The 14,247-nt window shown below is 39.8% G+C and overlaps 1 protein-coding gene across 1 annotated transcript in view; it reads right to left on the minus strand.

The window, feature by feature from the left end:
* Positions 1–14,247, minus strand: part of GSAP (gamma-secretase activating protein) — a 53,792-nt gene that overhangs the window by 28,163 nt on the left and 11,382 nt on the right. The window contains exons 9-15 of the mRNA XM_015571259.1: positions 11,604–11,681; positions 9,889–9,966; positions 5,744–5,836; positions 5,411–5,628; positions 3,840–3,909; positions 3,065–3,147; positions 329–382 (exon numbers count right to left, since the gene is read on the minus strand). Coding sequence (XP_015426745.1) covers positions 329–382; positions 3,065–3,147; positions 3,840–3,909; positions 5,411–5,628; positions 5,744–5,836; positions 9,889–9,966; positions 11,604–11,681 — 674 coding nt within the window. The remainder of the gene's footprint in view (positions 1–328; positions 383–3,064; positions 3,148–3,839; positions 3,910–5,410; positions 5,629–5,743; positions 5,837–9,888; positions 9,967–11,603; positions 11,682–14,247) is intronic.

Raw genomic sequence — 14,247 nt, forward strand, 5'->3', positions numbered from 1 at the left:
TAATTTACCAGAGCTGATGGGTTTAAGCGCAGTATAAAGCACTAGTTCTATATGGTTTACAATGAGCCCTGTAATTCTCTATCCAGAAAACTTCCCCGTTCGAAGAGCATTCCTAAGAATGCCATAACATCATTCTCCGTGGCTACTCAACCACGTAGGAAGGATAAAGGCTCTAACGTTTATCCCCTCCTCCTCTGACAGTTCACAATCCCTCTGGAACTGCCATTATACTCGGCCGTGGAGGTGTGACGAGGTGTGACTCCAGTGTGGCGGCAGCAAGGAAGCCAGGCACGGCTGCGCCTGAAAGTCTCTGGCTGTGTGGACTCACCTGCATCAGAGGCAACGTGATCTCTTCCGTCACAAGGCTTATTCCGGGAATTTCCTGCAGTGGGGGCCAAACAGACACACAATGTCAACTGATGTCAACGGCCACAAGCTCAAGCCCTCAGGAAAGGTCTCCTGCACAGACAGAAGCCAAGGGCAGCGTCCAGTTTGCTAACCTCTACTTTAAATAAACCCCGGAGTTTATAAATAACAGTGAACACAGCCTATCTCTTGCCTCAGGAAGAAAAAGACTCCTTAACGTTATGGTTTTAATAGTTGACAGTGTCTAAAGGAAAGAAGAAGATGAATAAACAGAGCAAACAGTATATGGTTTGCATGTTTCCATTTGCACTACCAGTGTAACAATAAGGGGGGCATGTTCCAGGTTTTATAATCCTTCCTCCCTCTCCTCCTCTTTCACTTAAACGCACTGCAGTTGGTTCCAACTCACTAGAAGGAACCAAGATTAACTGGATCCTTGTATGACTGCCGTAGAAAAGTTTTCTGCACCTCACCCTCCACCATAATTTCAGAGCTAAGAGACCCCTATAAAGGTGGCGCAATGCTATCACCATGGCAACTGTGAAGGGTGTGCACTTCATCTCAGGAAGTCCCAATTATAACCTCCTGCTGACAAGTTAGCACTAAAACAGACACTGACCATAAGAGGATCAACTTCCAAAATTGCCTTCTACTCACTGTTATTTTCAAAATGTGTTTCTGTGTGAATTATGCATATCAGCCTCTCAATTAGTCAATTCATCTTCCATTTCCAAAAAAAAAAGTACATAATACATGAGAATATAATTCAGAAGGTGTTAAGTAGAAATAAAATCTGATATTTGGATAGGACTTAAATGTCCTGGATTATACTGGGTTTAGAAAGGGATTGCAGTGATAGAGAAATAAATTTCTAGAACAGTCAAGCAACTGAGTTCTCCAGTGCGAGAATAAAAAGCCTGTGAAAAGAATCTTCTGTGTGCTTCACAACATAGGACACTTCAAAAAAAAGCATTAAAGTGTCACTACAGCTTTAGGTTATAAATAACACCTTAAAATAGGTATAACAAGGCTAATTGTTTGCATAGCATAATTTAGGGTTATCAATGTGTAAGAGCACCCTATTATCTAGTATCTTTAAAAAAATCCAATTCAGTTATTTCACAAAAATAATCTGCCTCCATACAGAAGTGTGAAATTAATGTTTTCTACTGTGCCAAGTGCTTATTAAGGGTGCAGCAATGAGAGCATTTGCAGGTTAGAGAAAGAAAAAAATTATCTGCATCATTGCTAAGGAGAAGCATAGATTTTCGAAATTTCAGGATCATAAGAGATCTTCAAGGTAACCTAGTTTAACCACAAGAACCTTAAAGCAACATGGCAAACCCTAAAATAAGCTTAGTACACAGAGGGTTATAACTTTGAGGATTTTTTACACTGTGCTTCTTGTAGGATGTCACTTTATATGGCCACAGCAGCTCCGCTGCCGCACGAAGCCATGAGAAATGCAAAAGTGAAGACTCGCCTGTCAGGCTGATGTGCTCCATCTTAAAGCACAACCCTGAGAACTACAGGTTCTGACCCTGCTCCAACACTGAACCTGACAGGGCAGGACAGCAAGAGAGAGGATGGGTGCTGAGCGGAAGAAGCGAGATGTGCAATTCCTGACCGGGTGGCTTACCCTGCAAACTTCCTGCCACATTACCACAGCGTCTGCATGTGTATTCACAAGGGCTCTTAACAGAAACAGGGCGGACCTGGTATAAGCTCAGGTCGTCCCCTTATAATTCTACAGTGAGGCATGGCCGTTTCAGAACTCTAACAGCTAAAGACAAGAACAGAGGGCCCTGAGGAAAACACTGCCATTGCACATACCAAAAATTGAGATCTTAATCAAACACACCTAAGGTGTCTTTCTTCAGGACGATGGTTAAGTAGTCTCCGTACAAAACGGAAAGGGCCACGGGTTATCTGGGCGCATCTTTTCCTAGGTCTATTTCCAGAATTGAATTTATTTCTCTAAATGCCTTTCTGATCCGAACTCCCTGCCTCAAGACTGACTGAGCTCGCATGCTGGCATCTACATAGGGAAGGAGAGAACGCAGAACCAGAACCTTTTTCGGGGGAAGCCAGTGCTTGCTTTGCACTTTCCCATCCAGCCAAGTGCAGTTCGTTGCACCTCGTTCAAGAGAAAGTGAACCGTGCTGTAGCTCAGCGCTCCCTAATTAAAAAGGGGGCAGACGGCACCAACAGGAAGAAAAGGCTCAAGGAGTGAGTTTGCTCAAGGTTACCAACTTACTGATTGTAAAGCTCTAGTGTTATCACACATTTTCCTTGCAAGGTCAGGGAGGTGCTAATCTGCTAAGTAAAGAGAACCACTCAGATTAACAGCAGTGGTCCAATGTTCCTTGTTTATAAAACCCCAAGAAATGTTTTAATCCACTCTAGATGCTAATCAAATTAAGATACCTTTTGAAGATGATAAAGGTTTAGGTCTGTTTGGTAGTGGGGAGAATAACACATATCCTCTGCCTTCTCCTCAATTCTCCTGTTTTATAAATACCTTTGGCCAACAGCAAGTATTAGTTTTCTGCCAGAAAATGCAGAAAAATGCAGTTCCTTATCAGTCAAAATCAAAATGAAATCACAGCCTTAGTCACTGTGAGAGGAATGCCCTACAACTGACCCACAACTGTGAGTTAATTTCAATTACATAAGGAACACAAAAACTGTAACTTACTGTATTCCAAGTGAGCACTGAGGAATATGGCAAAAGTTTATCCATGTTACTTGTCTCCGGGTATATGCTCCAATATGAAGAAGCTGAGCAGGTTTTTGCAAGGAAAACAAATAGACATGGTTTAATAATCAGGCAGTGGACACTGTCATTTGCCAAAATGAGCAAACCAGCAACAGTTTTCATCCTCTAAACACTAACCATTATGATTTTATCTACTGATTAGAATGTTCAGATTCTGCTTTTGACAATGACAATAAATTTTTTAACAATTATTTGACATCCTGGCTGGTGTGGCTCCAGTGGTTGGAGCATAGGCCTGTGTACCAAAGGGTTTCTCTTTCTTTCTCTCTCTCTCTCTCTCTCTCTCTCTCTCTCTCTCTCTCTCTCTCTCTCCCCCCCCCAATCAATTTTTAAAAAATAAATAAAAGTAGGAATTGCTTTAAAAAAATTAGGCACTTAGATTTATCCAAATGACATTATACCACTTTATATCAAACCAGCCAACACAAAACAAATGCTACATTTTATTGAAAAAAAATCACTGATGAGGTTATAGAATCATAATCATATCTTTTATCTCATCAGTCTCTGAACAGCCACAGCTTCTCACAAAACCACAAAAGAATGAAACTTAATTAGCTCTCAGCGCCGACTACAATAGAGCGGGTGGGGAAGCTACTAACCAGCATTTTGACAGGTTGAGGCATTATCAGTGTAGTATTTTCCCTCGGGCAAAAGGGTCAAGGATCCAACTTAAAATGTGAGCAACACCTACCAATTATAAATTCCTGAATGGGGTCAAACGAATAGTAGGCAGAGATGTTCTCAGAAATCCATTGAATAATCTTTAAAAAGTAAGAAGACAATTCTGTTAATATTTAAATCTGCACCCTGCCCCCACCACCAAAGAAGTATAAAATATATATGAAACTTATATCTATTTTGGAATTGCCTAAGAATATACTTATTTCTATACTATTCTAGACTAGACTAGACTAGACACATAATGGAAGCCTGTGTAGGTAAAACAATATTATAAATGAGATCCTTTTTACATGTCTTTTTAATAAGTGCCCTTGGCTGGAATCCAAATAAACCTTCCTGCACCCAATGTTTGTTTTTGCTAGAGGCAGTCATATTCTAGCAAGGAACCAGTGGGAAGAGCTGTGGGATAAAAGAGTAAGCAAACCCACTGAGCTGGGGGCAGCAGAGCTGGGTCTGACTTCCAGCTCAGTCATCAGTACGAACATTGCCACGCGATTTAACAGCACTGTGCTGTCCTCTGAGGGGAGGGAGGAGGGATATCCTGTGGTGGACAGCTCTCCCATAGTCTCCAAAACCATCCTTGCCAGCTAGAGGAATAAAGCCCCTCGTTCTCTACCTTAGAATTTGCTCTCATGGTTCTATTCCTACCAATAATTTGTTTTTTCCAAACCTATTCCTGTTCATTGTATTTATTTTCACAACTAAGTAAACAAACTATTACCATAGACAATCAAACCACGGATGCAAAGAGTGTTGTTGGGTCAACAAAAGTTGGATGCGTTGGAAAGACTCTAAAACACTTACTCAAAAAACGAGGTATAGGTGAGGCGACTATAAAGACTGAGGGGGGAAAAATGCCCTACATAAACACATTGCTTTGAAGTTATTGCTCTCCTTAGGAAAAGGAAAAAAAAAAAAAGAACAGGAATAAGAGACAACACATTACTAGTGTTTGTAATGTAAGACAAATGATTTTGAACTTCAATTAGCTGACAGTCAAATAAAGGGCTTTCATTTACATCAGAAGATAGGTGAATAAATGTACTTCCATTTGCTTTAGGTTAAAATAAAATGTTTAAGATATCTGTTTTTCAATTAACCAACCACCGATTGATGCCAGTTAAGTCTCTGACTTCGCAGGGGCTGTAAAATTTAATGACAGAATGTGTAAAGGTGCTTTGTAAACTATTATGTGAAATTTAAATGTAATTTTCAATAAAATATATGCCACCAGAGTTTAGTCCATTTGGCAATATACTCCAAATATAGAACAGGTGAAAAGTAGATATTTGAGAAACTCATTATTTACGGAGCACTTCCTTAGAATGTTACTGATGTAGCTAAACATTCATTCACAATATCAAAAAAAGAGGAGTCAAAAGAACAGACGGCACCCGCTGAGGTCTGGTTGGGATCCATTAAAAAGGAGCACAAGAGAAAAATATATTCAAGCCAGGATGAAGACATAAACCTTGATCAATTGCTAACAAATAAACATAACTTCTGTTCATGTCCAACCACTAAATAAATACATCTGATACTGTCTATTTGCCAATTTTTAAACTTAAGCTATGTCCCCACCTGGGCTTCCAGAAACTCCGGGTCTCGGCCACATGAGAGCACGCAGTGCAACACGGCCATCTTCTCCCAGTCTGGCCGTGTGTCCCACAGCAGCCGTAACAAATAGGACTGGTTGAGGGACGCTCTGTAGAGCTTCCCCGAACACCAATCCAGCACCAGGGACCCCGACAGTGACTGCAGAGGTCCATGAGGTAGCATATCCATCCCTTCATTGTTTCCTGGCCAAAAACAAGAAGATCAGCAAGTAAAAGGAACCTTTCTTACCCAAACATAAACATTCAAGTCAACAAATTCAAACAGACCATGTTCTTGAGGGGAAATCTTCAGCCGTACCTGTCAAAAACAGACTGTGGCAGGTCAGGTCTGGATGCTGAATGTTAAGTAGATGAAAGAAATGACCAGGTAAGTAAACAGCCACGTAATAGTCTGTAGAAGAGAAAGACGGAAGTCATCTACATGTGGTAAAGCTGTACAGGTACAGATAAAGCCCAGGACATCACGGTATTCCTTTTTTTTTTTTTAATCTCTTAAAACAAAAGCTTTGGTCAATGTGGTAATAAGCTGTCTGCTGTCAGTACATCCCATCTTACAGCCAGCTCTCATTTATTTCTATCTGTGGCTAATTTTACTCAGACCTCTAGCTATGGTTATCTTAATTTGATCTATAGCTTTGTTTCATATATATATATATATATATATATATAACGAACCCGGGACCTTTCAGTCCGCAGGTCGACGCTCTATCCACTGAGCCAAACCGGTTTCGGCTATAGTTTTCTTTCTAAGTGAATTATGGCTTTATATAATTCTAAATGATCTTTGGGAGCAAAATAAAATAGAAAAAAAATTTAATAAAAGAAAAGAAAAAAATTAAGCAACATGAATTATTTCTTAATCTGATAAATTGGAAATAGCTTATCATGGGAATTTCCTTCAAAGTTTCTGCCAGTTTGGGGAAGTTCTAAGATTTCATTTCCCATGTTTACCCACTCATCATCACCATCATCATAGTCATGCTTATCGCTGTCATTATCATCATTATTTTGTTCAGAGAATCTTTAAATTGATATTCATCAAAACAATCTCTGCAGGTATCTGACATATTATGAAGTACTAGTTTATTTCTTTGCATAGCTCGCTGCCTCTATAGAATTCACACCTTCCTGGTCCCTGAACTAGCTATTTTTGTACCAAGAACATTTATATGCAGATTGAGTCAAAGTGTAAAAGTACATTTCTGGAGAATGGGAGGGTAGAAATCCAATATTTTCTCTAGTATCTTAGGAAAACAGAAATTCACCTGACTGTAGTGAATATTATGCAGATGAAACATTTAAATTACAAATGAGCCAGCTGGAATCTTATTTCCCAAAGAAGCAAGTAAATATGTGCTAATCATTTGCATAGTAGGCATTCTATACAAAGGAAAGGAAAGAAGATGTAAAACTCTAACCAGTCACCATGGATCCAGTGAAGCTAAAATGCTAGCACAAATGGTTGCAATAATATAATTATGGCAAACCTTAAGGAGAAAAACATAAATAATAATATAGTAGGGTACAGTGGTAAGGGTTTAGGCATCAAATGACCTACGCTAACCGGTTCATTAGGATGGCACTCTGTCCCTGGGAGAGGGGGCATTTGGAAATATCTGAAGGTGTTTAGGGTTGTCACAATCATTGGGGTGCAGGGGGATTCATTCCTATTGCCATTTGGTGAGTGGGATGTTAAATCGCCCAATGTGCAGAACACTCTCACACAAAGAATTACTGTCTCACCAAAAATAACAATAGTATCTGTGGTAAGCTGGCCTCCAAATGTTCAGGTGCTAATCACCAGAGCCTATGAATATGTTAACTTAAGGGATAAAAGGGATCCTGTAGATGTGATTAAGGATCTTGAGATGGGGATAGTATCCTAGATTACCCAGTGGACCCAGTATAATCACAAATGTTTCCATAAGAGGAAGATCTGACTACAGAAGAGATCATGTGATGAAAGAGATTGAAATTATGTGGTCACAAGCCAAGAAATGCTAGCCTCTCAGGGGTGGGCAAACTTTTTGACTCGAGGGCCACAATGGGTTCTTAAACTGGACCGGAGGGCCGGAACAAAAGCATGGATGGAGTGTTTGTGTGAACTAATATAAATTCAAAGTAAACATCATTACATAAAAGAATACGGTCTTTTTTTTTTTTTTTTTTAGTTTTATTCATTTCAAATGGGCCGAATCCAGCCCGCGGGCCATAGTTTGCCCACAGCTGCTCTAGATGTTGTAGGGGGCAAAGAACCCTTTCTTCCTGGCATCTCCAGAAAGAGCCATTTTTGTCCACATGTTGATTTTAGCTCCTTAAGGCTCATTTCAGCATCCTGACCTTCAGAACCATAAGAGAATGTTTTGTTTTTTTAAGCCCAAAATTTATGGTGACTGTTTTCAAAAGAAATAAACTATAATAGTGCCCCTGATAAGAGATACTAAAAGAAGCCTGGGCAGTCCAGCCGGTGTAGCTCAGTTGGTTGAGCACTGTCCCATGCACCAGGAGACCACTGGCTCCATTCCCGGTCAGGGCACATGCCCGAGTTGCAGGCTCAATCCCTAGTAGGGGGCCTGCAGAAGGTGACTGATCAATGTTTTTATCTCTCTCTCCATCTCTCTTCCTCTCTCTGAAATCATTAAAAACATTTTAAAAAGAAGAAGAAGCCTGGATATACATCTCAGCCTTTCTGAGCCTCAATTTGATTATCATCACTAAGCAAAATTATTGTAATAGTCAAGATAACTTAAGTAAAATAGCATATAGTATTCATTTCTTTAAATGGAAGTTTTTTATTTATAAACATATTGCTTATATAGTGGTGCTTACGAGTTCATTGAAAATTTCCCCTAAACTCTATTTTTTAAAATTTCAATCAATATAAGTCCTTTTAACACAGTGGCAATTTAGGGAAATTGCATGCAATTGACAGCAAAAAGTACATCACTCAAAAAAGCAATATTGTTGTCATAAAAATTACCTCTAGAACAGTTTTAGTCAAGCATAATTTTGAGCCTATAAAATGTGTTTATGAAGGAAAGATAACCTATGTAAGACAGCCTCTTTTCACAAAGCTCTAGTATTTCTGCCCTCTCCACATTCTGAAGACCATTGATTAAATCATGCCTGCCCTTTTCTAGAGTCATTCCCAGGGTATAAAGAAAAAAAGGGGGGGTGGGAGAATACCTTTGACCTCACAAAAGGCTAAGTTGGGGTTTGTTTGATGCTTTTTTAGTGGAAAGTTTCCCCGAATTGCACTTTAGATGGGATGCTGATAAGAATCAAGTCCTAGTCCCAAGAAATCTTATATTTATCTCTCTTACCACAGGAAGCAGCAGCAGCAGGCCTCTCTAAGGCCATTTCCCACAGGTTCAGAACTCATAAGATCTGTCACATACCGGCCAACATAGCATAAGATATCTTACCTCACCAATAGCATTACTCAAAATAAAAAAATTTTTAGGAACATTCTTGTCATTTTAGTTCTCACTTTGCCCACTTCTCTCACATCACACCTTCCTAAACCTTTGTCATGACAGTAGCTTCCCCCTACTTTTTTTTTGTTTTATTAATTCTCACCCAAGGATATTTTTTCCATTGATTTTTAAAGAGAGTGGAAGGGCAGGGAGAGACAGAGAGAAATAGCTATGTGAGAGAGACACATCAATTGGTTACCTTTTGAACGTGCCCGGTTAGATCAAGCATGCAGCCAAGGCAAGAGGTGCCCTTGACCTGAATCAAACCTGGGATCCTTCAGGCCGCAGGCTGACACTCTATCCACTGAGCCAAAAGGTAGGGCAGCTTTTCCTTTTTAAATGTTATGCCATGTCCCATATGTAGGCAAGCAATAGTTCTGTGCTAACCTGTTTGTGCCCCATATACCAATTAGCATGGAAAAGCCACTTTCCCAGTAAAACAATAAACCCCTTCTTTATTTTCTTCTTCATAGAGTCCCTTAATAGAACTCAAGTTCCACTTACCATATTTACTCAATGAAAAACAACTCACTTAAGCGGATCCATTAATCATTTGTGGGACTTGGAAGCTTTTAGCAATTAGCAACAGGGAATGGACAATTTCCCAAATGTCTTTGTCCTCTCTAGAATCAAGGGCCAACATGATATATTATTGCTTATAGGCTTTTAGGGAACAACTCATTCACTGTCATCCTTTTACACTAACAACATGGCTTTTATGATTGCTATTGCAAACATGAGAAAGCTCACAGTGTGGGTTCTCTGCTCACCTCAGACCCCCATAAAGGCTGATGGAGTTGGGTGCTTCCCTAGAAAACCTTCTCCTATCAGATTTCAAAAAGGACAGTGATTGTCATTGCAATCTAAGTCCCAAAGAGGCATGAGAAGATGGGATGGACAGAGAAGAAAAGGAGATGGAGAGGTTGGGGCATAACATGTACTGGGAGGATGGCTCTCTCTCACTCACCAAGGTTAAGGAAAGTAATGCCCTTTGTCAGCCGTGAGTGCGCGCTCCCAAGAGCAGCCGTGAAGGTCTTGCTGTACCCTGTGGAGAGAGAACACGTTAAGAAACAAAGAGCTGGAATGCCACCTAAGGCAGTGAGTCTTTGTAATACTCTCAACTGTAGTGCCTGTGACACTGATAAAGCAAGCAGCGTTGACTTCTAGACTTCATGGTTCCCATCCTTCTCCCAAAGGCAGCATTAAGGGTAGGTGACGTGAGTGCAGTCACTTTCCAGTAGTGGTTCTGGGTTTATTATAACCTCAGACCTTAACCGGTAGGTTGTGCTGGGAGGGAATGATCCAAAGGAATCTACTTAAGGATCCAAGAGTTGGAGGAGACCAGCTGGCTCGCTGGCCCTGGTGTCTCAAGGCTCACTCCACACTCCTGAAATCATTAAGACCCTCTGAGACTTCCCCGAGTCATTTCGGAATACCACTTCGAGGTAGACTGGATTAGGCTATCTACTAAACTTAGTGTTTTAGGCTTCACTCTCCACTTTCTAACTCCTCTTAATCTCAGAAAAGTTTTATTTACTTGTTCTATTAGTGTGTTTTGTTGTTGTTGTTTTAATATATTTTTATTGATTTCAGAGAGGAAGAGAGAGAAGGAGAGATAAAAAACATCAATGATGAGAGGGAATCATTGATCGGCTGCCTCCTGAACACCCTGTACTAGGGATCAAGCCCGCAACCCAGGCATGTGCCCTTGACTGGAATCAAACCCAGGACCTTTCAGTCCAACACTCTATCCATTAAGCCAAACCGGCTGGGTCATATTTACTGGTTTTAATCATTAATCATTAGAAAAATGTGTAAACAGCGATCAGACTATTAATCCCCAGAGGGATTTTTTAAAAAAGAAAAATGTGTGAAAACTTTCCACAACATACTAACCTTACACTAGTAAAGCATGTATATATGTCTAGTTCTGAAGGGACTTTCATTTTCTTCATTATCAAGTAAGTTATTAAACTTTCTTGCCTTGATCTCTAACTTCTGAAAGAAATATTAGGCCCACTTGCAGAATAATAAACTGGTGTGGCTTGGCATAATATTTTTTCAATTTTGGGGGAAAAAATCCCTCTTTAAAATTTTTTAACTTCACCTACAGTATGTACTACATAAAAACCAATGTTTAAGGATCTAAATAAGCAAGATAAATACTCCTTAGCATTGTTCAGACTAAAACTATTAAAGGACACACTGTGAGCAATGACAGAACTGGAAGAGGTTGCACATTTTACTCCTGCTCCCTAGGCTGGCTGTTGACATATCAATTTTGGGGATAAAAGCTATGTGAAATGAAATATCTTAGGTTTTGGACCTGTTAAGGTCTGAGATCATGGAAGCTTTTAACTAAAACCTTAGGTATGTTTGTAAGTTAAATCTACCAATATTTTCCAACTAGTAATAGCAGAAAAGCAAACAAACACACTTTGGGAAAATATGTTCATTAGGATTGACCTAAAGACCTAGAAAAATATATTGGTCAGGATAAAAAGTATATAATATATAAAAATATTTAGCTCACTTAATATTCATCAGTGAATTTCTTCAGGAAACGTATTATATAGGTATACTGGTATAGAATGTATTCAATAATACTAAAATCTATCAAATTTGCTACTATTTGGAAAAAGTGATTATGTGAAAGTAAAACACAAAGTAAATGAAAAGTACCTTTATGAAAGTAAAACACTGAATACGTGATTTGTTCCCAAGAGTCAAACTTCGGGCTGTAGCACACACATAAACTTCCTAGAAATTAGAAGGTATTTAGTAGAATTATAAACAAAAAGATTCCTAAACCACTTAACCTTACTTATATTCCTTTTGATGTCTTGTCTCAATTTACCTCCTAGCTTATTCCCAAACTCTAGAAATGATCTATAACAAGTTGCTAAGAAATTTCAATTCAACCATTACTCAGCACACACTATACGCAATGTATGAATAGAGACACACTCCTGTGTATGAAATTATGGGAGACTAGAGAAGTTTGCAGTTTCATGAGATTCTCCTAATACACACGTACAGCCCTGCCCTCTAATCCAGCTTGCCTTCCAGGCATTGCTAATAACTAAAGACCCTACTATATCAAAATGTATCTCCTCTTCAGGGGAAGTTTCCAGTCTTCTTAGTTACCTAGAATAAGAGGCGAACGTGGCAATCTTATGGAGCAATAAGAGCAAATGCAATATGAGAGCCCCCCCCCACGACCCCCTACCCACCCATATTTGCGTCACTGAGGGCCTTGGCCCAACACTAAAGGAGAGTCCTGTACCCCTGCATTGTCCACCACTCCAGGAGACCCTTTGTCTTCCCACCTCTTTCAATGTGTGTGAAACTGTACATCACCTCTAACAACTGTTGCTATGTGGACAACTAGATAAAGTCCATCAATGACCTACAAATGAGGGAATTATGCTTAAACTGATAGTTCATTCTGATGCTAATGTTTATGTGATTAACTGAAATAGGAGATTTTCCAGGTGGAAAGCAACTTGACAAAGAGCCTGGAAAGTTCTAGTCCCCAAGCTAACGTTTAACTAGATGTGTGAATTCAATCATTACTCTGCTGCAATGAACCACCCACTGTTTCCTCCATGAACTCCACTAATTCCTCTATGAAAGAATCAGGGTAGGAAAAAAAGTCCATTTCCCATAAGGTTATTTAAGGATTCTGTTACAATACTTAGCATTTGTGACTATATTCAATGACATTTAAGACTATTGTTACATTTTATTGCAATAACTTAAACAAAAAAGAATAACTTTATCAGATTAAAATAATAACAATTCTGTTAGATATAAAATTACTACTATGGTTACCGAGTAAACGATGATATAACTTTTCTTCAAAATTACAATAGATTCACTAAGAATAAAAGTAATGCTATACTAAAGCATAAGCAAAAATAATAATTATGAGAGTTACAAAAGTCCCATGAAGCACTCTGCCCAGGCTTCACTTTAGATCAACTATATCAGAATTTCCAGGAGTGAGACCCAGACATCAGTAATTTTTAAATTTGCCTGAGGCAAATTAATTAAATTCTGAGCCTCAGTTTCCTCATCTGTAAATAAAATATAGAACCTACTTCATATGTGAGAATTAAGTGAGATAAAGATTAGCTGCTATGATTATTATTATTCCAGAATAATTTTGCTTCTATCTACAAGTTGGAGAAAGTCACAGTTTGAAAAAACAAAGCATGCTCTTAATGGTGTCTGCAGAGATGTTTAATAAATATTCATCAATGATGAAGATAACATCTCCAAGTTGGCTAGCCTTCGGGAAGCCATTTGGACAATGAAAGCTATTATGGACAAAGTTTTCCAAGGGAAATTATCTCATTGTAAAAGGCTCTAATTCTAAATGCTAAAACACAGGCCTAATTCTGGGAACTTGCGAAGGGCAACTCTTACAGGAAGGAGAATTTACACTTTCTGCCCCTCACTACCTCCCAGTGGGTGGTACACGAAAAAGAATCACAGCCGCTGACTTAGGACACACAAGAGTGCACTCAGTTGAGCTTCAAAGTTGACTATCAGCTAGGAAAGGAGTGGGAATATTTTCTTTCCTCTGAGTTGCCCTCCCACCGTAGAAGATTTATTAGAAAAATCTATACGAACTCATGATCTTAGAACATATGTGGCCTGACCAGCAGCACTTTCGCCCACCATCAACTCTCAGGAGCATCCCCCATCATCCAGGTTTTAATCTCTGATTCCTCAGAAGTTCTCGAATTTCATTTCTCAGGGCAGTAGATTCAGCATAAAGGTTTTCCAAAATGTAAGAAGTAATGGTGACAGGGTGGGAAGAAACCAAGATGGCGGCATAGGTAAACACCGGAAATTGCTGCCTCGCACAACCACTTCAAAAATACAACTAAAAGACAAAACGGACACCATCCAGAACCACAGGAAGGCTGGCTGAGAGGAAATTCTACAACTAGAAGGAAAGAAAAAAGCACACTGAGACTCAGAGGAGGTGCGGAATTAAAGTGCAGAGGTACGGAGGCGCACGCGGTTGTCTTTTTCAATCGGGAGGGAGTCTCAAGCTCCCAACTGCTCTGAACTCCAGTTCCAGGCGAGTCTCTGGGGACCCAGACTCATACGGGGAGAAACTTGACTGTCTGGCATCAGTCGGAACTTGAGGGCGGCTTTCTCTCAGAGGTGCTTGCAGCGATTACCGAGGGACACTGAGACCCGGGGCTGGACTGAGGATCAGCCATAGCTGTTTGCTCTGCCCTGTTGATTCCCTGAGACCCCGCCCCACCCAAGCTGTGTGCAGAGGCTTTTGCATATGAATGGCCTGGCC

This window comes from Myotis davidii, unplaced genomic scaffold (assembly GCF_000327345.1).
Source record: "Myotis davidii unplaced genomic scaffold, ASM32734v1 scaffold125, whole genome shotgun sequence".
NCBI lineage: Eukaryota > Metazoa > Chordata > Mammalia > Chiroptera > Vespertilionidae > Myotis > Myotis davidii.